This window comes from Pseudorasbora parva, chromosome 17 (assembly GCF_024679245.1).
Source record: "Pseudorasbora parva isolate DD20220531a chromosome 17, ASM2467924v1, whole genome shotgun sequence".
In the NCBI taxonomy this organism is placed as follows: Eukaryota; Metazoa; Chordata; class Actinopteri; order Cypriniformes; family Gobionidae; genus Pseudorasbora; species Pseudorasbora parva.
Window position 1 is genome coordinate 33572799 of NC_090188.1, and position 22641 is coordinate 33595439.

A 22641-nucleotide genomic window follows, 5' to 3' on the forward strand; every position below is an offset into this window, starting at 1 on the left:
AAGTAACAAGCAAGTTTTTAAAATGTATGCGAAGGGAGCCAGTGTAGTGTTGACAGAACGGGACTTAAATGATTGTACTTCCTGGTTCTAGTAAGAACTCGAGCTTCTGCATTGTGGAACAGCTGGAGTTTGTTTATTAAGCGAGCAGGGCAACCACCCAGTAGAGCATTACAATAATTGAGGTCATGAACGCATGAACTAACTGTTCAGCATTTTGCATTTAAAGCATGTGCCATAATTTAGATATTTTTAGGGTGTACGAATGGGGTGTGTTGCTATGGGTAAGAAGTGTCAACAGTGTCATTATAAATGTAATTAAAGAAAGTAATTACAGATGTAATTACAAGCAGGTATTTTTTTTAAATGTTAATATAAAAACATGTACACAATAAGTCATTATTAATTTATATGTTAGTACATAGTAGCTAAGGCCACCAAATATAAAGTGGGTCGCATTGAAAAATACACAACACAAATTCAGGAGTGATGCTAGTCTGTGCCAGTCTGTCCACCATTCAGACAGTTTTCATCCATAACATAAGAAACATTTTTCATGGAGGACTGGTTAACATAGTATAACCAGAAAGTGCTTTATTTGTAGCAACAGTAATAAAAGCATTTTCTCCACCATGCATTCTTTTTTCAAATTAACTTCATGAAGGTTTCATGTGACGGGGAAAATCCTTCACTCTTTGTTTTGGTCATGATGACCCTTATTTTCGACCAAAATTATCTGGGTCACCCTCTCATTTTTCTCCTTAATCAGTTATCTCCTCCTTAACTATTTCCTCTACAGTTCATTAATAAAGGCATTTATTTATTTCAATTATCAAATAAAATATCTCTCTTTCAGGTGCCAACCACAATGATTCAATTAATAATGCCCTAAAATTGTAACCTAATTATACAGTGTGCAGTTTTCTCTGTACAAATATAGATTATGCAAATCTTCTCAGCTGCAGTATTGCATTTGGAGACTTATTTGGACTTCAAACAGTTGGGTTAATTTCAGACATCTTATTTAATAGGTTACAAACCAAACAATGCACATTCACATCCTTTGAGAACAGTACATTTGGCACATAGTAAAATGCAAATAATAACATGACAGTGACTAATGGCAAAGATGTAAAAAATAAAAACACATCTTATGACATACTGTACATATGAAGCTGCAAAATACAATAAAAAGAAACACGTACACATTTATGATACTTACAGTGATATAAAACACTTATATAACTTATATTAATATGCACTGTACCTCTGTATGTACAAATATGTATTCCTTTGTGATACACAGATTCACGTTTAACCAAAGAGGTACTTTTTCATCTATTTCGCTTGAACATGTCAACGTGTTTCCTATAGAGTCATTAAAAAAAACAAAAAAACTTTAAAAATAAACATCACTCATGAAGTCAAAAAATCATTGTAAATTGAGCATCAGGGCACAGGTATTTGGCTGTGTGAGTTTCCGGTTTACTCCGTCCAGGCCATTAGATGCCGGTTCAGAAGGGCGCAAATAAGGCCAAACATGCTTTGGGGGAAAACAACCAAGCAAATAAAAGTAACAGAAATGCTAAAAAGTGAAAAGAGAAAGTGAAAGCCTCATGGTCAACATAATACACTGTCCACAACCCAAATGTTGGACAGAAAATAAGTATTGTACAACTGGAGTTGATTTGACTGTGAAAAGTAAATGTTCACAGTGAAAATGGAGGTGTTTGAGGGGTTAAAGACTAACTGGACAAATACATTAAAAAAAGCTGTTTCAGAGGTTTTTGTTGTTGTTGTTGTTACTTAGAATTACAGATAAATGGTACATAATAAGACCATAACCGGTCATGGCAGGCGGCATGAAATGGAAGTTTTCTTCCCTATTGCAATGTATAACCATTTGAAAAATAAAATAAATAAATAAATAGGGCAGTGCTTGATTTTGTCAATAGGGAATTGATTGGATGATTGTAGTTTGCTATTGCTGTGATGTCATGTGAGTGACAGGTTGTCCCGCCCTCACCCTAGTAAACACATGATCAGATAAAAGATATCACTGCAAGAGGAAAGAGAAGCTATTTTGATTAAAGATTATGAGGGCACATTGATTGTTTAAAAAATAATGGATTGGATTTATAATAAATCATATCAGATTGGGAGAACGTCTAAGGTTGTGCTATGTTTAGAATGGAAGTTCATTTATTTCATAAATGAGTTCATGTATTTAACTCATTTCTTTTTTTTGCCACAGAAGCTTAATATTTTGTCTCTTGTCTAACTAGAGTAACATGAACGACAGAGGCTGTAGCAGCTGAAATAAAGGACCTGTGCTGGAAATCACATGACCTGACAACCTAACAATTAACAACCGAAACTGACCGACTGTAAGAAACGGGGGGAGAAATCAACGCTAGACCAACACACGCGCACACACACACACACACACACACACACACACACACACACACACACACACACACACACACACACACACACACACACACACACACACACACACACACACACACACACACACACACAAACACACAGAGAGAAAGAGAGAGAGAGAATATTGCACATAACGGTTTCTCATATTCTAATAATACACGAGAATATCATAGGCATAACCATGCAGTAGATGATTAGTCTATTTTCAAAGTTCACAGGCTAACAATCAGGTTATTCAGGACATGTATGTACTGTAGACCGTACAGACATGATTGGCTACTGTCCTGACCCCTTCATAATGATGGGTCTTGTTGCATTGTAGAGAATCAACAATTTCCACATCCTAGTAGCAACAAGACAATCCAGTAATATGATGAACTAACACACGCACACGCAGACACACAATGAAACACAACAGAGCGACCTTTTGTAACCATACCCTCCAGTATATACTGTACGCGCACACACACAAACACACATGCACACACACACACACACACACACACACACACACACACACACACACGCAACACTTGTTTTGGTGACATGATATATGTCAACACTGATGTTTCAAATAGACACGGAGCGATGGTCTAGCATTTCTGAGTCTGTGCGCCACTTTCCCAGTACCCTCCAATCACTGTCTCTGTCTATCAGACCATCATATGATCAGATGCCAATGCTGAGTGCTTTACAACTCCCAATTAACACATTCATAAGCATCACATCTGCCATACAATCACTGGTTCTTTACATTAGTTTGTTGTTGTTGTTTTTTGCGTTTCAAAAGGGTGCTCCTGTAAATGTGTTGACTTCAGAGGTACCATTACCCTGATAACACTACATTATGGAAGAAAAATGGAAACATGAAATGGCTTTCCATAAGATTCTAATGAGCTCAATCCAGCTGCTTTAGTGATGTCACATGAGCTCCTCTAAGTATAGCTCGGTGTGTTTTACATACATCAAATAAAGATTACTTCATTTCGTTTTGGTGGAAAGCGTGAGGATCGGTGTTTGTATGTTTTTGGGGGTTCAGCAGGACAGATTGTAATGCCTAACTCTCTACTTTTAAATTAAAGCATCAAATTCTTGGTAAATGATGGTCTACGGTGAGCTCATAGGCATTCACAGCATTCGCAGCGCACTTGTGTGCGAAGTACAGCGCAGGAGATGGAGGTTTTAGTTTTATGACAAAGTCTCATCACTGAAGTAAGAGAAGCCTTTGAACTCGTCCTGGTTGATTTGTTTGATAATGGCGTCTTCTACCGGGGTGAGCACCGGATCCTCTCGGGTGAAGTCCTGGTCAAAATTGTTGACGTCTCTTTTGGTTTTCTGTGAATGGAGAAGGAGAAAATGGGATCCATGAGCAATTTAAGGACAATAATGCACAAAACACACTCACAACATATATCCAGGCACAAAGGGGGCTTCAGCTGTACAGCTGTATACACTGTGTACCATAAGCACTCCGACTGACCTGAGAAATGCTTTCCCTGCCAATATTTCAGAAGTTACTATGTATGTCCCAAGTTTCCGTCGACTGAACCAGTGATGCCAATCATCTGTGAATTAATCATTCTATTAAGATTCTTTATTTTCAGCTAATTGTCCCAAATTGGTTTGCAAATTATTTTGAATTGATTCACATTAGTTCCGACCATTCTCTGAATCATCAGAAATGATTTCACACTCAAATAGTGTGGTATGAAGTAGACATTCATCTACATGTACTTTCAGAAAGTAATAACAGCTTTTTTTTCAGCATGTCTATGTTGCCGCAGAAATATCACGCAACACATTGCGATCGCTCAACAGCCGAAGGACGTGAGGATGAGAGCCGTGATTCCTCTGTGCCCAAGTAGCAGTGCTTTACCTGTTCTTCCCCATAATATAGTCCCAAGTCAATATCTGCCTAGGAAATCACCTAGTCAAAATCTGCATCGGTATTTGAACTCGTTGTGAACACGCAGGCCACAAGAAGTGATTAGGTGCACTGTAAAAAAAATGTGTTGGTTTTTGTTGGTTTAACTTTAAAGGTCCCGTTCTTCGCGATCACATCTTTCAAACTTTAGTTAGTGTGTAATGTTGCTGTTAGAGCATAAATAATACCTGTAAAATGATAAAGCTCAAAGTTCAATGCCAAGCGAGATATTTTATTTTACAGAAGTTCCCTTTCAAATCCTACAGCGAACGGCCGGTTTGGACTACAGCAGGATGTGCAGGGATGTAATGTCGTCACTAGAACCGTTTGTTGACTAACCCTCCGCCGACAAGAACACGCAAAATAGGGGTCGTGGTCTCGTTGCTCTCCCAAGTGGAGAAGAGCGCGCATTCAGCGCTTGCATCTCCCCGTTATGGTAAGAGGCGGGACCTTTCTGGGCAAAGTGCGCTAAGCTGCTGTCCAATCACAACACGGGAAGCGCTGGCCCAATCAGAACTCGTTACGTATTTCTGAAGGAGGGACTTCATAGAACAAGGAAATCATCAGCCTGTTTTTGGGACAGAGGAAACAGCGCTGTACAGATAAGTAAATTGTGTGAATAATACTGTTTTTTTTACACGCGAAACATGAACTCATGTTATATTGCACATTGTAAAAATAATCAAAGCTTCGAAAACACACGAAGAATGGGACCTTTAAAAAGTAAGTAACCTGGTTTCCTTAAAATTTTGAGTGTACTGAAATTAAAAATTTGAGTTGATACAATGAAGGAAATTTGTTTAATAAATAGAAACTCAAAATATTATTGTTTCTGATCCACATAAAAAATTTAATAAATAATGAAAATAGCACTATTTGGCATGTTTCACTGCGTCATCAGAAATAAAACACACACAAATACCTAACATGCTTACAAAATATTTAAAAAATATTTCAATAAAGGTTGTCGAATCTCAAAAAAATTTCATTGTATTAACTCATAATTTTAATTTCAATTAACTCAAAATTTAAGGCAACCAGGTAACTTTTTTCTTTTTTTAAAGTGTGTTTTTTATTTTATTTTATTTTTTTAGTTTTTTGATCACTTTTACTCGGGACATGCTGGCAACATAGGATTCCATCCATTAAGCTAAGCTAAGCTAGTGGCGGTCTGCCAAACTAAAACAATGGATGCACTGAGACAAAAATGCATTTGCCCACATATCTAAATGTAGGAAAAAAGTTGAATAAGCCCTATTTCTAAAAACGGTGGATTGTTCCTTTAATATATTTTCAAACAAACGTCTTTTATGTTGTCATAATTGTATTGTTTGTAGATTTGAGGAAAAAATATTAATATAACATTTTAATCCATTTTGGAATACGCATAACAAAATATGGAAAATTAAATGCTGTGAATACTTTTCCAATTTTGAAACAAAAGGCTACTTTTTGAGAGACCACTCTGAGAAAATCTGCTACTGCTATGTCAAGTGAATCAGCGGCCATTGTCCGATGGTGCTGTTTTTCAGTTGTTTTCCTATTTGAACATTTGCTAGATGGATATCTTTGAGCAATTTGTTGCTTTTGTCATTTTCTTTTTTAATAAATTTAAAGGGATAGCTCAACGTAAAATGTTAATCCATGTTGTTCCAAAATCATAAGACTTTGAAAAACAAATTAAGATATTTTTTATGAAATTAAAATTATTCCATATGAATTTGCGTCTGAGTGCCATTCCGAAAAATATCACAGATGGAAATGGGAAGTTCTGCGTGTGATCTACTTATGACGCGCAAATCAAAGCACACAGATGTAGCCGGATGATTTCCATAATGACCAATGCACTCTACCAGTTAGATTCTGGTTAAAGACGTGCTTTTTCAGAGAGGTAAACAATAGCACAAATACCAGTAAACTGACGAGTGCAAACCCTAATAAATAACCATGCATGATTCTTTTAAGTACTCTCCTCCCATACATTTTTAAATTAGGGGAAAAAAATTGAAAAGGAAACCTACAAAAGCAATTATAACCCTGTCCACGCCTTTTCAGCGCTAATTTACACTGCATGTCTTTAATAAATCCTGACAGTAGTTTTTGTAATGCCAAAAGAGGGTTTCTGTTAGTGAATTCTGGCCCCAAGTCTTGTGAAGAGATTAAATTGATTACATGATGAAGACATTTAATGTAGATAAAACACATACAGTACCTAGGCTGTGTCTGAAATCACATACTCTCGAATAAGTTATCTTGAAGTATTTACTTCCTGACTGCTAAGAAAGTATGTTCTATAGTATGAATGTGTAAAGTCTGAATGTAATCTGAACATGCTACATTCGTCATGATGACATTAACATGTGACCTACCAGCGTCAGTTACATTGCTTCAATGCCATTCACAAATCCTCTCACATGGCCCATGACAGAAGTAGTAGGCCATCCCGGTACTTACTCTGTTTTTAGTACTATTATGAATTATTTTGTCACATACTGTATTTCACCTACTATATAGTATTCAATTTTATAATGCAGCAATAGAATGCATGACATTTGGTTAAAAACAAAGCTTGTTTAGGGGTCATGTGACTCCATTACACACCAGAACAAACCACATGGTTTTACATCACACATGCACATTTCAGATTCCGTGATTATAATGATTATGTGATGTTCATCATATAAAATTTGGACTAAACCAAGACTTTGGTTGTTGTATATGACACCAGATCTAAGCTTTGCTTATCTGGACATTCAATAGAGTGACAGAAAACTCTCAGGTCTCATTTAAAAAAAATGGTAATCACTATGGTAATCACTTTGTCTTACTGGTCAATTAAATACATTTCACCTTGTTTAAACACAACACAAAAAATATATTGTGGTGTGGCAAGCAGCGGGGCGAGGGACCGCGAGAGCGGGCCGGTGATTAATGTCAACGAGTGCCAGCTGCGTGGCACACCGGTCTCGTCTCGCGGCCATGTGACGGGAGCATAAAAGGAGGAACATGGCAGCGGAAGACGAGAGAGGACCAGGCCTGGAATTTATGTTTAGTTTTGTTTATGTGTTTGTGGGCAGTCGTCCGTGAGGGGCTGCCCACGTTTTATTTTGTGTGTGTTTGCGGGCAGTCGTCCGTGAGGGGCTGTCCGCGGTTTTACTTTCATTTTGTTTCTTTTCCTCCGCTTAGTAATATGCTTAAATTCAGCGGGTAGTCTCGCCTGATCTGAGGTCGTAACCAGAGAGGGTGAGAGCGGCCGTCTGGGAGTGGGGGGAGGCCCCCCAGACCGGAGCTGGCCGGTTTCGAGAGGTCGTCCCGCGACCCCCCGCCTGCTTATCCCCCAACCCCACCGGGTGCTGACGAAACCCCACACGACGGACGTCCGCCGCGCCGTGGCCGGGCGCTCCTCGTCGCGGGCAGCAAGCAGCACAGGCCACCGGCAGCCGCGGAGGAAGGTCACCCGGGACCCCGGACGCGACGAGGCGCCGCCCTCCCCCGTAGGGGGAGCGGGAGGTTTCTCCCCGGCGGGAGAGAGGAGGCGGGGAGGAGACGGTCTGAACTTGGGAGGACGGAGGCAGACCTGTGGTTATGGGAGAGCAGCAACACTTTGGCAGTGGCAGGCAGGTGGTAGTGGAGCAGCACGGGCGCACACACAGATTCAGTTACACGGGTAAAATGGCGTCGGGGGCCATTTCAGCGGAGACTAAGAAGATTACAGATTTACGCGTGGTAGACCTAAAATCAGAACTCAAACGAAGGAATTTGGATATTACTGGGGTAAAAAATACACTCATCGCAAGACTGAAGCAGGCGATAGAAGATGAAGGTGGTGATCCAGACAACATTGAGCTCATCGTGTCAGCTGACACACCCACGAGAAAATATGGCAAATCTAAAGGAAAGAAGACAGACCTTGATGCTGACACCACCATGGAAGAGGAATCCTTATCTAAGGAGACTGAGGAAGAGGAATCCGAAAAAGATGTAACTGATACTGATGATGCTACTCGTGACAATTCTAAAACCTTCTCCTGTGAAGACGGCCTTGCAGAGCCTGAGGCTGAGCCAGGAGTGGAGCCTGATCTTGAGGCTGAGGCAGATGTGGAACCTGAGCCCGATCCTGATGTGGAGATTGAGGCAGAGAGAGAAGCTGAACCTGAAGTCCCAGCGATGGAGGCCATGGAGAGCGAACCTGCTCCTGAACCCGTAAAAGAAGTTGAGGATGACAATATATCTGTCACCATCCAGGCTGAAGATGCCATCACACTGGATGTGGATGGCGACGACCTCCTGGAAACAGGTAAACATGTGAAACTTCCAGATTCTGAGGGAGACAAGGGCTGTGAAGAGCCTGAGGCCACTGCTGAGATGGGGCAGGAGACAGACTCATTGACTGAAGTGATAGATGGGAAGGAAGGAGGCGGGAACCGGTGAACGTTCAACAAACATTTATTTAAAGTAAAGAAACAAAATGAAACTAAAACCGCGGACAGCCCCTCACGGACGACTGCCCGCAAACACACACAAAATAAAACGTGGGCAGCCCCTCACGGACGACTGCCCACAAACACATAAACAAAACTAAACAAATTCCAGGCCTGGTCCTCTCTCGTCTTCCGCTGCCATGTTCCTCCTTTTATGCTCCCGTCACATGGCCGCGAGACGAGACCGGTGTGCCACGTAGCTGGCACTCGTTGACATTAATCACCGGCCCGCTCTCGCGGTCCCTCGCCCCGCTGCTTGCCACACCACATATATCTGTATGTTTTTTCCCCTACTCTCCCAAACTTTCCTTTCCTTCACACCCTCTAAGGGCTCTCATCAGCTTTGTGAGCGGCGTTAGAATGGGGCGGACAGACAGGCCCCTTCTCACACTATCTGAGACGCATTCCACACACACTTACAGCAGCCAGCATGCATCTCTCTATCAAAGTACAGCGTCTGATGTGCGCTGAGAGTCCAAGAGCATCTCAGATATCCCACTGTTCACACTACCAAAAACAGACATGTGACACAAACACTTCAAAGAACCATGAGGGTCCAAGTACTGTAATGTTCTAGATAATTGCACTTTGGAGCAGCCTGTGTTTATGTCTGTGGTGATCCAGCCAATGTACAGAGTTAAACTGTGTCCTTACCAGACACGACGTGATTAAGCGTCAAGTATATCCTAGTTCCTCAATAAAAAGCTGTTTTTTATACCTCTAACTTGTTAAAAACACAGCACAGAGAAGAAAAAAATGATTGTAGGTTATTTGTTTTGTATCTATGTTGTATATCAATGTTTAGTTCCCAACCACAAGGAAATCTCATTGGTCCAAAATGCTGAAAATAAGCTAGGAAAATCCATAACTCAATACAACTCTGTTTAACTCATTTGCTATTTAAAACAGTAACATTTCAATCAATACATATCATTGTGTACAAGTATTTGGGTAAGGACAGTAAGGAACCTGAAACATTGGGACTACTGTTCACTACTGGTATTTATGAACGACAGCAGATATCTTTCTGACATTGTTTTTAAAAAATATTATTTAAAATACATTATGATAAATACATTGCTTGTTGCATATACAGTACATGCAACATTTCAGCATATAATAAATTATACATTTTATATTTATTACCTATCTCAAGATGCATGTTTATGCCTAAATATAATTAAAGGAACTGTATGTAAGAAATGTATTTCAATTAATCATAAATTGGCCCTGATATGTCACTAGACATTAAGAAATCATGTTAATTTCAAATACTGATATCACTGACAACAGTAGTCCGGCCAGGATATTGTCATTTAAAAGTTGTTGTTGCAGCCCTCAACTGATGTTGATGTTGACATGTTGTGTTTTGGCCTGAAGCTCCGCCCTCCACCTATCGACCAATCACGAAGTCAGGCATCTTTGGCATCTGGGTTGCCAGCTCTGCTCTAGTTACCACAGCTGCAGGTGAGAATGTTCCTGCTGGGTCCTGCAGCCAATCTGGCAACCTCGAGTCAGGGGTGAGGGGGAGAGGGGATACACCGCTCTACAGTCATTTGAAAGTGCATGCCGTACCAGTTTTGGCCACAATCTTACATACACTTCCTTTAAAACAATGGTTTGTATTTTAAAAAACATCTACCACTTTTCATTATGCGTAGTGAGATGGCTCATGTTGTTTATGTTTTGTGTTTCGGAACTTCCTGAAGCTTAACCATTCTCTGATATTTGGATATTTCTTTGCAGAATCATGTTTTTTCACCAGGAATAATTTGAAATAATGCACACTTATTGACTTCAACAAAATATACCATCGTAGCTCAAAGTAAGTTTGTCTTTAAAGGCTTATAAGTTATTGTTCAAAATCAATTCTTCTAGGAGAAAATAAATGGGATTTTTTGCTTCTAGAACCTAATTATTGAACTTCAAATTGGCTGTTATTTTGTCCGTTTGCAGCAAAGACTTGACTTGTCCACACAAATGTATGTCATGCCAGGTTAGTGTTATACATAAACACACAATGGCTCGATTTGCAAAACTTGGTAAGCTGCCTTGCTTCTTAAGGTGTGGTCATATATATAATTTTTCAGTTAATTTTCATGGGTAAAAACCAGTCATTTCCATAGGAATTCAAGCGTTTGTCAGTTTTACATGAGGGCAAAAGATTTCACAACGTGTTCAAGCTAATCGTTTGTTTTCACCGCGTTTTGTTTGAAAGTGCCTTCTGCGTGAACTGTGATTCATAGATCGCTACACTACTATCAATAGACAATGTACCTTTTTTGCCTGTGAAAATGCACAAACGTGACTGCACCTTAAGGAAGAATCCTAATTTAAATGGAACTTCCACCCCACCCCCAGTTTCACAGAAAAGGCTTCAGTCTAGTCTATTTTAGAGCTATGTTAACTGAAAGTAACTCTCACCGACACTGACTTAATATCTTAAATATCTCAAAATATCTTAAAATATGTCAGTGCCATTGTTTTTGTTTTTTTGTTTTTTATAAGGCAAGTTTATAAAATTTATTTAAATGCCCTAATTAAACTAAGGACTTATCCTGGCTTAATCTAAGCCCCGTCTGTGAAACTGGGCCTATAAGTGAGCAATTTTGAATGCTTTTATTTTATAATCTGTAGATGGCAAATTCATACAAATAATCTTACTCACATAAAGCAAAAATCCACTCACAACTGATTCCAGTTTAGCATTAACTTGAGTTGTTAATGCAACCTTCTAACATTAGTAAAAAATATTGGCCTATACTGTATACTCAACAAAAAAAAAAATATTGCATGATGCTGTTCACTTCATTTAAGTAATTCATCTTGATTTAACACCTTTAATGCCTTATGTTATATTGTATTAAAACCGTCACTCTTTGACATAACTTGATGTTTTTTAAGTAACCCAATCAAACAGGACTTTTACTTCCCATCATGCTTTGCAAAGAGGCTGAATTCAGAGAGTAAATGTTTAAATATAGTGCTATTTTATGAATTTTTAACATAATTAGAAATTGGAGAGACTTTTTAATGTTTAATGTTGGTATTTAAAAGTTTGTGTTATGTTAGTGTTTTTAGAGTTTATTATTGTGTAGAGCATGTGCTTGGGGTGAGGACCTGCTAAGAACTATTAAAGTTGTTTTAATAATAATAATAATTGGAAAAAAAAACAAAAAACACTTTGGGCATGCCATGGATGTAACAAAACCGTCTTCTGGCTAGCCAATAAGATTTTGTAAAAGTTTTTCTTGTTACATATCTTACAATGTTAATTAAATTCAACATAATCCAGTTACGTAGAACCAGTTGACATAAAAAAATTAAGTAAATCCAACGTATATATTTTTTTTGAGTGTATAGTGCACAAATAAATTGAATAAAATTCAGTTATCAGCTATTTTTAATGATTTTTATTGATACTGAATGACTTAAATGAATATTTATAATCAATATATATATCTTGCTTTCTTTCTTTTTTTTTTACAAATTGCAAAGCATTCTGGAAATGAGTTCTGGGGGCAGAATAAATGCACTGTATGCCTTAGAATTTGCCTTAAGAAGGCAGCATAGCCATGTCACATTATGATACTCACAATACGTGGTTTGAATGGTGGCTTGATCTTCCTCTGTTCCAGAAGTTCCCAGTCAATCTCTTTGAAGAATGAATGCACTTTAATAGCTTCCTCCAGACCTTGGGACACTACACAACCCAACCGCTTACTGGGGCTCTTCGTCATGAACTAAATGGTGCGAAGAAAGAAGAATCTTTTAGAGAAGCAAATTATCACAGATTTGGGCCATGATGCTGACAGTAGACATGTTAACCAAAGGACAGAGACTGACTGAGTTTATATGCCTAATGTTGAGTTAGGATGTCTCATCGATGATGTATGAGTGATGTGGAGAATGCATCCTGTGAAAGATGACCTGGCCTGACCATAGGTCATGTGACCACAGTGCCAGTGAGACAGATTGCAGTGTGCAAGACACTATCCAAGACAAACAGACCGCGTTTCCCACAAAGCTTTACAAATAGGCAAATGACAGCCAAAGTAAATCTTGGACATGTGAAAGAAAAAGGCAACACACACAAACAATACTGTATACACACACACACACACACACACACACACACACACACACACACACACACACACACACACACACACACACACACACACACACACACACACACACACAAACTAATGTGCCCGAACACTATGATCACACTGCAAGCCTGACTTAATGCTCATATACAAAAACATTTGTTTGTTTTTTGTGTGCCGCTTAAGCCAGTACATTTGTGTAGAGGATAGACGAGGATGAGAAAGAAGATGAGAAATGGAAAGAAGTTTTTCTTGTATAGTTTTCCATCAAGTTTTGCTCACTGTAATATTTATAGTTAGAGTAGTGAGTGAAGTGTAGTTTAGAGTAGTGTTGGGGATAGTAATGCCTTACAAGTAACATGAGTTATGCAATGAGATTACTAAGTAACACTTTTACATTTACAACGAAATATCCAAGTTACTTTTTCAAATAAGTAATGCAAGTTACTGTGTTTTTCCATTTAAAGGGTTACTTCAGCGATTAGCATATGGCTTTGTATCAGTAGAAACCCTGGAGTATATTTAAATACATGTGCTTTCCTCCCTCATATCCCCCTGAGACAAGAGATTTATGCATTTCATTTCTGGAAAAAATTCCTCCTATGATGCAAATTTATGATATTTGCTGTGATACTCGCGCAGTGACTCACTCATTATATTGAACAGACACCAGTTTTTAATTGTAGTGTCTTCAACTCAGTCGCAGTAATCAAGTTGATGGCTTTGGGAATGGTCTCACAGTCACAGGGCAGCGAAGCATTCTGGGAATTGTAGTCTTTCATCCCCATGAGACAAAAATACATTTTCTGTCTTTTCTCAGTCTAGAAGGCACCAAATTCAAAAATAATGTCACATTTCTACTACAGGGATGACCCAGTTTAAATACAGATTCATCTTCCCAGCGCTGAAGTACCCCTTTAATGACTGACAACTCTCTTGTCCCCATGTTGAGAGAAACCGGGAGTAATGCAAACTCTCAATAATTAAATGTTAAATAACACAAATATACTTTCCCATGGTTTCACAGACAAGGCTTAATAAGATAGTGTCAGACTAAAAAGCACGTTTGAGCTGTTTTAACTGAAAGCAACTTACACTGACATATCTTAAAATATGCCAGTTCCATTGGCTTGTCTCAAGATGCACACCTGCAATGTCTTTTTCTAATGCATTTTTATAAAAGCAATTTAAATGTCCAAATTGAAGTAAGACCTAATCCTGGCTTAATCTAAGCCCTCTCTGTGAAACCACCTTTATGTATTTAGTCTCACTTTAATCAATGTATTTACTGCTGACATTTGATAATCCAATTAAATATGCAAAAAATATTTTAGATAAACATCACAGGTTGAACCTCTCTTCTCCTTCATCCTATTTCACAAGTTCACACTTACATCAAATAAATAGAGTAAATATTATGCATGTTTGGCGTGCTGTCAGGGGAGGGCTCCGGGCTCAGAAATTCTGCCCGAACCCAGAGTAACCCCCCCAACGTGATGAAGATAGTCTAGAACTAGACTGCAAGTTATGATTGTTTTGATATTTATAGGAGTTTATTTAAGTAAGTGAAGAGAAGGGGTGGTGGTGGGATGCTGAGAAACTGTCAATGACAGGAAGGTAAATCGGCTGTCTATATACACCTCCTATCATTGATTAACTGATTAGTTTAATGTGCTCCTCTTGTGTTCAATTTAGGTTTAATTATCTGAGCCTGCTCCACCTGTGTTTAATTAGATTTAATTGTCTGCAAGTGCTTCTCCCAAAATTAGTTAATAAAACTTAAATTAGTGATGGGTCAGTCATGAACGATGACTCAGAGAGTGATTAATTGATTTGAACAAAAAAAAAAAGTTACTTTGAAAAGTAAAGGATTACAATATTGCGTTACTTCCTTAAAAAGTAACTGAGTTACTTAGTTATTTTTTTGTATTTTTTAAAGTAATGTGTTACGTTACTTTTACCTTTGTTTTTATAACAAAAAAGTTATATTTTTGTGCAAATGTAAAGACCACTCCACACCAAAATTAAAATAAACCTCAGGCCGATAGCCTAGAAATCTAGACACACTGTCTAGCAACCACAGAGTTAGCAGAGTATCGTCTAGCAACTCTCAATACCTTCTGAGCTGTAAAAACCAAACTCTGGTCAGGCCAATCACATCATGTACACTGTAAAAAAATATTTAGAAAAAAAGTTACCTGATTGCCTTAAAATTTTAAGTTCATTGAAATTAACATTTTGAGTTAATACAATGAACATTTTTTGAGATTCGACAACTTTATTAAAATATTATTAAAAGATTTTGTAAGCATATTGGGTAATTGTGTGTGTTTTATGTGTGATGACGCAGTGAAACATGCCAATAGCACTATTTTCATGATTTATCAAATTTTGTATGTGGTTCAGATACAATAATATTTTGAGTTTCTATGTATTAAACAAATGTCCTTCATTGCATCAACTCATTTTTTTAATTTCAATAAACTCAAAATTTTAAGGCAACCAGGTTACTTACTTTTTTAAGTTAAACCAGCAAAAACTAACATTTTTTTTTTTTACAGTGTATAGATTCGGTGGGCGGGGCTTAACGTGATGAGTTAAGCATGCTACTAGTAAACACAGAAGCTGGCGAACAGCGGTCTTTCAATTCAGCTTTGACCGCGACTCTGGAAGACTTGGAGTTAAGCTTTTCTCTGAGAAAAGAACAAAGAACGCCACTGAAGTCATTCTTAAAAAGGGAAGATGTGTTCGAAGTTTTGTAGACCGGATACAGTGAATGTGTAATCTATCAGCTAGCTCCGCTTCACGTTGCTCTGGTTGGTTGTAGTGCTATCCAATTGCGTGCAGAGAGAGTTTGAAAGACAACAGTTTATCCCGCCCCTCGGATTGAGCCCTGTCAATGGTGAGTTCCCAGACCAAACATCTTACATTTACATTTATGCATTTGGCAGACGCTTTTATCCAAAGCGACTTACATTGCATTCAAGGTACACATTTTACATTATTGTCAATTCTTGCTTTCCCTGGGAATCGAACCCATGACCTTGGCGTTGCTAGCGCCATGCTCTACTGGTTGAGCAACAGGAAAGAGCTCTGGTTGAGCTACAGAAATCTTGATGTTGGTCTGGCTTGTCAGGCAATCAGGCCGAGGTAAAAATGCAAATTCATGTACAGTAGAGGGCGCAGCTCAAACAAACCATTCAGCTGTGCTGCCCTTCTGGATATTGGAAGAATAGGATGGAAAAAGAGGAGAAAAAAGTTGAAGAGTTTCTTCACCAATAAAAATCTAAAGTCATTTTTGCTTTTGGTTTAAGTTATTGGAAGTTATCAGCAAAATATTGGTCAATAAAGGTAGATTAAATGCATACAAACATCTGTTTTATTTAATATTTAATTATTGGAGGTTTGCATAGTATTCTGATTTTGCATTTGACTGATTTTATTAATTTTGAGGAGTATTTAATCTATATTGTGCAAGTGAGATGAATAAATGCTCACATTTAGTCTAGAACTACAATAACCTGTTCACACACATCACCGTTGCACTTACTCTCAATTTTTCTTAACATAGGGAGAAGACAGCTATCAGTCAAATAAATGTGAAAAAGTAACAGATATTTTGTTATAAATTTGAAAAGTAATGCATTACTTTACTAGTTACTTGAAAAGTAATCTGATTACATAACAAGTTACTCTTAATGCATTACCCCCAAAACTGGTGCTGACTTCATATCTTTATAGGCTATGTGGCTATCACGTGATGAACAAATGACTCGAACCCGAGACATGAACTAATCATTTATGTATCCGGTACGAATGCATAGCCTTATAGATTATGTGGCTGTCACATGATGAACGGACGTCTCAAACCCGATACTTGAGAAGTGAACTAATATCTCTGCATATCTCAACTTAAATAGGGATGTCATGGGATGAATGGAAGACTTCATCTGGAGATCGGGAGGTGAGGTTAAATAACAGCCTGAATGAAAACCAAGGTGCAATGAATTAATCATTTCTGTTTCTCATAATTTGGTTTGTCCTTGCATTATTTTATTTTTTCTTATTCTAAATGTGATCAACATCAAGTTGATGTGTTGGGGGATTTGGCCTTGTAACATTTTAATGTGTTGGCTATTAATGTGTAAAATTTTAATTATATTCTCGAAAAAAGAGATTCAAAGATCCGAGACTTCAAATTATTACCAATCCAGGTGGGGAAAAAGCGATACACAAATAACACAATTAGTTACCTTTTTAGGGAGCAGTGCTTTAAGTGGGCCGGTATGCGCCGGTACTCAGTACCGTCACTTCCAAATATAGCTCTTGAGCGTACCACCACCTCTCCGTGCGCCTTCAGCGTACCGGTAAGCTCATTTGCACATCTGTTTTAATCCTTTTGTGCTGCCACTTTTCAGAGCGCCCTTCACAATGCACCTAATTCGTCCCACCGAGAATAACCGTTCGCAGAAGGCTTCAAGACCCAGCAGAATCCTCTGCCAGTTTTCGCTATGGCTATGCTCGTGCTAACGGCGAATCCCTTTAACCATTTGCGTTTAGATTTTCGGCAAATCAGTTTGGGCGAATGCAAACAATGTGATTAATGTTCGTGAGTCCAACATTCAGCCATGCAAAAAAAGCATGCACTCTCCCTGAGGGAAGACGTGATCAAAAAGGGAAGTCATCATTCACTATTGTAAGTTAATGCAGTTAAATAGCGAGAGAGAGAGAGAGAGAGAGAGAGAGAGAGAGAGAGAGAGAGAGAGAGAGAGAGAGAGAGAGAGAGAGAGAGAGAGAGAGAGAGAGAGAGAGAGAGAGAGAGAGAGAGAGAGAGAGAGAGAGAGAGAGAGAGAGAGAGAGAGAGAGAGAGAGACCTTTTTATATTTAAGTAACTTGTCATATTCATAAAATCAATAGGCTATTCAAACACAAAATAACCAATAAAGTCTCAGGCAGCAAAAGCAATCTTCTAAGTTCTTTCATTGAAAAATATGCATTTTCTTTTATTCATACAATAAAATAGTGCCATTGTTTTATAAAATGTTTTATTGGCTGAAATTTCAAAGTCCAGTTATTATGCTATCAAACTGTATGCCATCTATGTATCTTCCTGAGAAAAAAAGAAAAAAGAAAAACTTTTTTCAGTTTTATAATTCTGATTAGAAGTTGATGGTATTTAATATTCCTTGGTGTAGAAAATAAATATTCAATCATTTGAGCATGGAGTCACATTATGCATATGGGACTGAACCGTATAGGGCCTTTAAAATTAAAGGGTTAGTTCACCCAAAAATGAAAATGTGATGTTTATCTGCTTACTCCCAGTGCATCCAACATGTAGGTGTGTTTGTTTCTTCAGTAGAACACAAAAGAAGATGTTTAACTCCAACCGTTGTTGTGTGCCATTCATATAATGGGGTGAATAGGTAACAATTCTATGAGAGAGAAAAAAAAAAAAACATGCTTAGGCAACGTGCACAAAAACCCTGCTGCTCCTGATGACAAATTGGTTTGTTAAGACACAAACTGATCGGTTTCTGTGAGAAACCGAACCGTATTTATGTTTTTTTTTTGACGAGTCTCGTCAAGTTTTCCCATCGGCTGTGACTTCCGCCTGATGAGGTCAAAAACCGGCTCGATCATAGACATACATTATGTAGATGCCTCATTCAACCGATCTGCACAGGCACTATTTATATATCTATGATTGCGCTGGTTTTTGTCCTCACCTAACGGAAGTCACAGCCAATGGGAAACTTGATGAGACTCGTCAGGATATGAGGTAAAAAAAAAAAAAAAACATAAATACTGTTCGGTTTCTCACAGAAACCGATCGGTTCGTGTCTTAACAAATCAGTGTGTCGTCAGGAGTACCAGGGTTTTTATTCACGTTGCCTAAGCATGTTTTTTTGTTTGTTTGTTTTGCTCTCATAGACTTGTTACCTATTCACCCCATTATATGACTGGCACACCGCAACGGTTGAGTTACAATTCTTCATTTGTGTTCTACTGAAGAAACAGACACACCTACATGTTGGATGCACTGGGGGTAAGCAGATAAACATTGAATTTTCAGTTTTGGGTGAACTAACCCTTTAAGCTTACAAAAGACATTTTTTTAATTAAGAACGAGAAAATATGAAGTATATTGAGATATATTACATATTTTTAGAGTTACAGTCACAGTATGGGAAAAATAGTATTGATGGAACTCAGACAGCAATGTTTAATTGTGTATCTGAAAGAAATGTATACATTTCTAGTTTATTTGTTGTTCAGAAAATATAAGACCATTGAAAATGGTTACCAATTAACTCATGGAGCCACATTGAGATCCCTATATCTCTGGAAATTAAATGGGCCTTAAAATCAAAGACCCAAAAGTAAAAAGTGTTTTAAGAATTAGAATTTAAAAAGATCTAAAAGGATATTAAGGTATCTTTAAAATGAATTACAGACATGCAAACTTTGATCCATAAAAAACCCACAATAATTGCTTCAGCCCTTTTTATTGAAATGTCACCGTTGGCTTATAATGCAACAATGATTTCTAAAGTCAACAGATTTCACTCATAGACCTACCAATCTCTGTGTGAAAATAAAATAATGATGCCATCTTTCTAAAGTCATTTTACACCCCTGTGAAAATTGTCATTCTGACCACCACTACAAACTATTGAATTACTCAGTAAATATATACATCCATCACATTAAAAATTTTGTATTTTTTTTCTTAATTTATGTCTGTCTTTCTTCAGAAACAAAATTAACAAAATCTGGGACATTTTCTAAAATTTGGCAGATTTTGACACAGAATGACTCAAATGTGTTTGTCTGAGAGCCTACACACACACTTAACTGCAGACACTGAAATAACATACACTGTGTGGTACAGTACACATACTTTGAGTGTCCCTTATTTTCCTAAAGAACCACGATTGTCCCTTATTTTCTTTTTCAAAAGTTGGCCACCAGGGCCTTGCACAGATATTTTGAGGGGCAGTGGCCAAAACCAAAAAAAAGGGGCACTATAAGGGGATTGAGTATCATCTTAATATAGAAAATGAATAACAAACCTTTTACAATCATACTGTAAATACAATTGTTAGGCTTTAGTGCTAATTCAATTTCTGTTGTTCTAATTATTCTTCCAAAAAGTTTATTCTGGGCTAATTTGATATCTTTTCTATTTAAATTTTTTATTGGAGATTTAAGTAGCAAATGAGAATAACTAAAATTGAATATATTTTGAGACAAAGGTCTTGTTTATGATTTATGTAAATCATACTCAACAGATTTTTAATAACAGAATATATAAAAGTATGGTATTTGGGGTAAAAGGCATATTTAACATGATGGTAAACAGCTGACTGACTTCCATTTGTTGAAATGACATGGTTAAGATTCAGCTGGTAAATATCTTAAGTTGGGTGTCCATCTTAGAGGCAACATCATATTTATAATAAAAAATATGATAATAATCATATAATACACATATATTTAGTTGTTACAACACTTTATAAAATTATTATGGAATCTCATTCATTCAATGTTAACAGAAAATACTGCAAACGTTGCTTTTTTGCACAAGTATGGACTTTTTTGAAAAATGAGCACATTTTTCTTAGGGTGTGCTTCACACAGAAAAATAGGGTGTCAAAATTGCACCTTTAGGGGTACAACAGCTTGTTGCTGGGGCAGTACCCTTAAAAGGACAACTTTGTACCATTTTTACCACAAAAAGGTTCATAGTAGTACCTTAAGGTACACATTTGTACTCAAAGGTACTAATATGCACTTTTTAGGAGTAAAAAAGGTACAAAGTTGTCCTTTTAAGGGTACTGCCCCAGCAACAAGCTGTTGTACCTCTCTAAAGGTGCAATTTTGACAACCTATTTTTCTGTGTGTTTAGCCCTATTGTATACAACTCATGTATATTTATAATAGCCTGTATTGTTTTTTTAAATTGTGTATACGATAAATATGGTCTAAATAAAATATCATAAATATGAAGTATGTTAGGCTATAGATACTAGTAGCCTATTAACTCGTAAAATTGATTATAATCGGAAATCTATTTTACAGGAGTGGCATGCTGGAGCTTTGAATCCATGTTTGCACTGTTGAAACAATTCAACGTTGTGGATTGTAGTTTGTAATATACCTGTTAATGGGACGACATTCTGGAACAGCCGTCTCTACAGAGAGCAGACAGCCGCAGACTTTGAGCGATGCTGCGCGGAGCGAGCGGGAAAACACGGAAAGGATTAGCGGAACTAGTGGATTTTTTGCGGAACCGAATGCTTTTATGGAAATCCTCTGAGGGTGAGGGAGAGGGGCACCTTAGCCGATGAGGGCAAAGGGGCAGTGGCTCTAGCCACCGGGCCACCCCCCTGTGCACGGCCCTGTTGGCCACCCTACGCTGTATATAAAACCCCTTCAATATAGTTGTTGTTACCTCAGTGGAGGATGGGAGTCAGCAAAATCAAAATAATAATAGAGTACCGGCACTTCTTTTGGGCCACTTAAAGCACTGGGAGTAACCTAATATTGTAATGCATTACTTTTGAAAAGGAACTTTCCTCAACACTACTTATGAGTTCTAACACCTCACTGTCCCTGCACTGACTACCTTCACAGGCATCTTTCATATTAACCGAGTGACCAAAGCACTGCCGGCATGAACTGGAACCAAAGTGACTCCTATCCATGCAAGGTAAAAGTCACTTGCATTCAGATACAACTCTTCACACGGAGTCGCATTGCATAACAAGAGAAACAAGTCAAACAAGCCATGCAAAATAAATATGAGCAATATGCATTGACTGAAAAGACACTGCCCACTAGAATTGCATTAATACTGAATTTTTTGAAATGGAGAACAAACTTTTGCTGAACAAACTTTTGTGAATACAATTTTTTTCACCCTTTGTGCCACACCCATACTATTCGGTTCTTTGGGACATTTTTTATTATTATAAATTTTAACTTTATATTTTGAAATGCGAACCAGGACATCTTTTTAAAGGGGTGATGAATTGAGAAATCAACTTTCCCTTGAGATTTTGATATATAAAAGGTCATGGTAATATAAGATTATCCTGTAAGTTTCAGAGTTGAAAATTTCCTGGTTAGTCAAAGAAAAGCTTTTATAGACACCAGGCCCAGAAAACGATCGTGTGCTTCATTCTTACGTCATCATGATACAAAACACGTGTGTAATTCAGTAGCCCCGCCCACCGACTCAGGGCCGTAGCAAGATATTGTGGAAGAACACAGTCGCTGCATAAGCTTCCTTCGGATCCTAATATTAGGAATGTGTGATATTTCATTTATTTTTAATGAAGTTCCAGCTCACGTGGGGAAGAAGGTTTGTGTGTTCGCTTCATTTCAACGCGTAATCGTTTGTAAACAAGTCTCAAGTGCTGGATTTTTTAGACAATGCTATGCCTTCTATATTGGATCCGACAGAATGGTGCAACAAACTGAATGTGAGTAAAACGTCTTTTTTATATGTAATAGTAGTCCTGGGGCTGTGTGTTTTCCAGACAGGATATAGTGAAATAATATTCCTTTCTTGATCTGTGCACATGTGTGTGTGTGTGTGTGTGTGTGTGTGTGTGTGTGTGTGAGTGAGTGTGTGTGTGTGTGTGTGTGTGTGTGTGTGTGTGTGTGTGTG

General features: G+C 37.9%; 2 protein-coding genes across 2 annotated transcripts in view; one reads left to right on the plus strand and one right to left on the minus strand.

The window, feature by feature from the left end:
- Nucleotides 1–1002: 1002 nt before the first annotated feature.
- The window catches only part of prkceb (protein kinase C, epsilon b), a 164618-nt gene continuing 142979 nt past the window's right edge, over nt 1003–22641 (minus strand). The window contains exons 14-15 of the mRNA XM_067421403.1: nt 12450–12596; nt 1003–3783 (exon numbers count right to left, since the gene is read on the minus strand). Coding sequence (XP_067277504.1) covers nt 3637–3783; nt 12450–12596 — 294 coding nt within the window. The 3' untranslated portion in view covers nt 1003–3636. The remainder of the gene's footprint in view (nt 3784–12449; nt 12597–22641) is intronic.
- On the plus strand, nt 7958–8803 carry LOC137045558 (SAFB-like transcription modulator). The gene has a single exon (XM_067422265.1). The coding sequence runs from the start codon at nt 7958–7960 to the stop codon at nt 8801–8803; it is 846 nt and encodes a 281-aa protein (XP_067278366.1).

Excerpts from the sequence above, each read along its gene's own strand:
- LOC137045558 (XM_067422265.1), top strand. The coding sequence starts at position 7,958 with ATGGGAGAGCAGCAACACTTTGGCAGTGGCAGGCAGGTGGTAGTGGAG.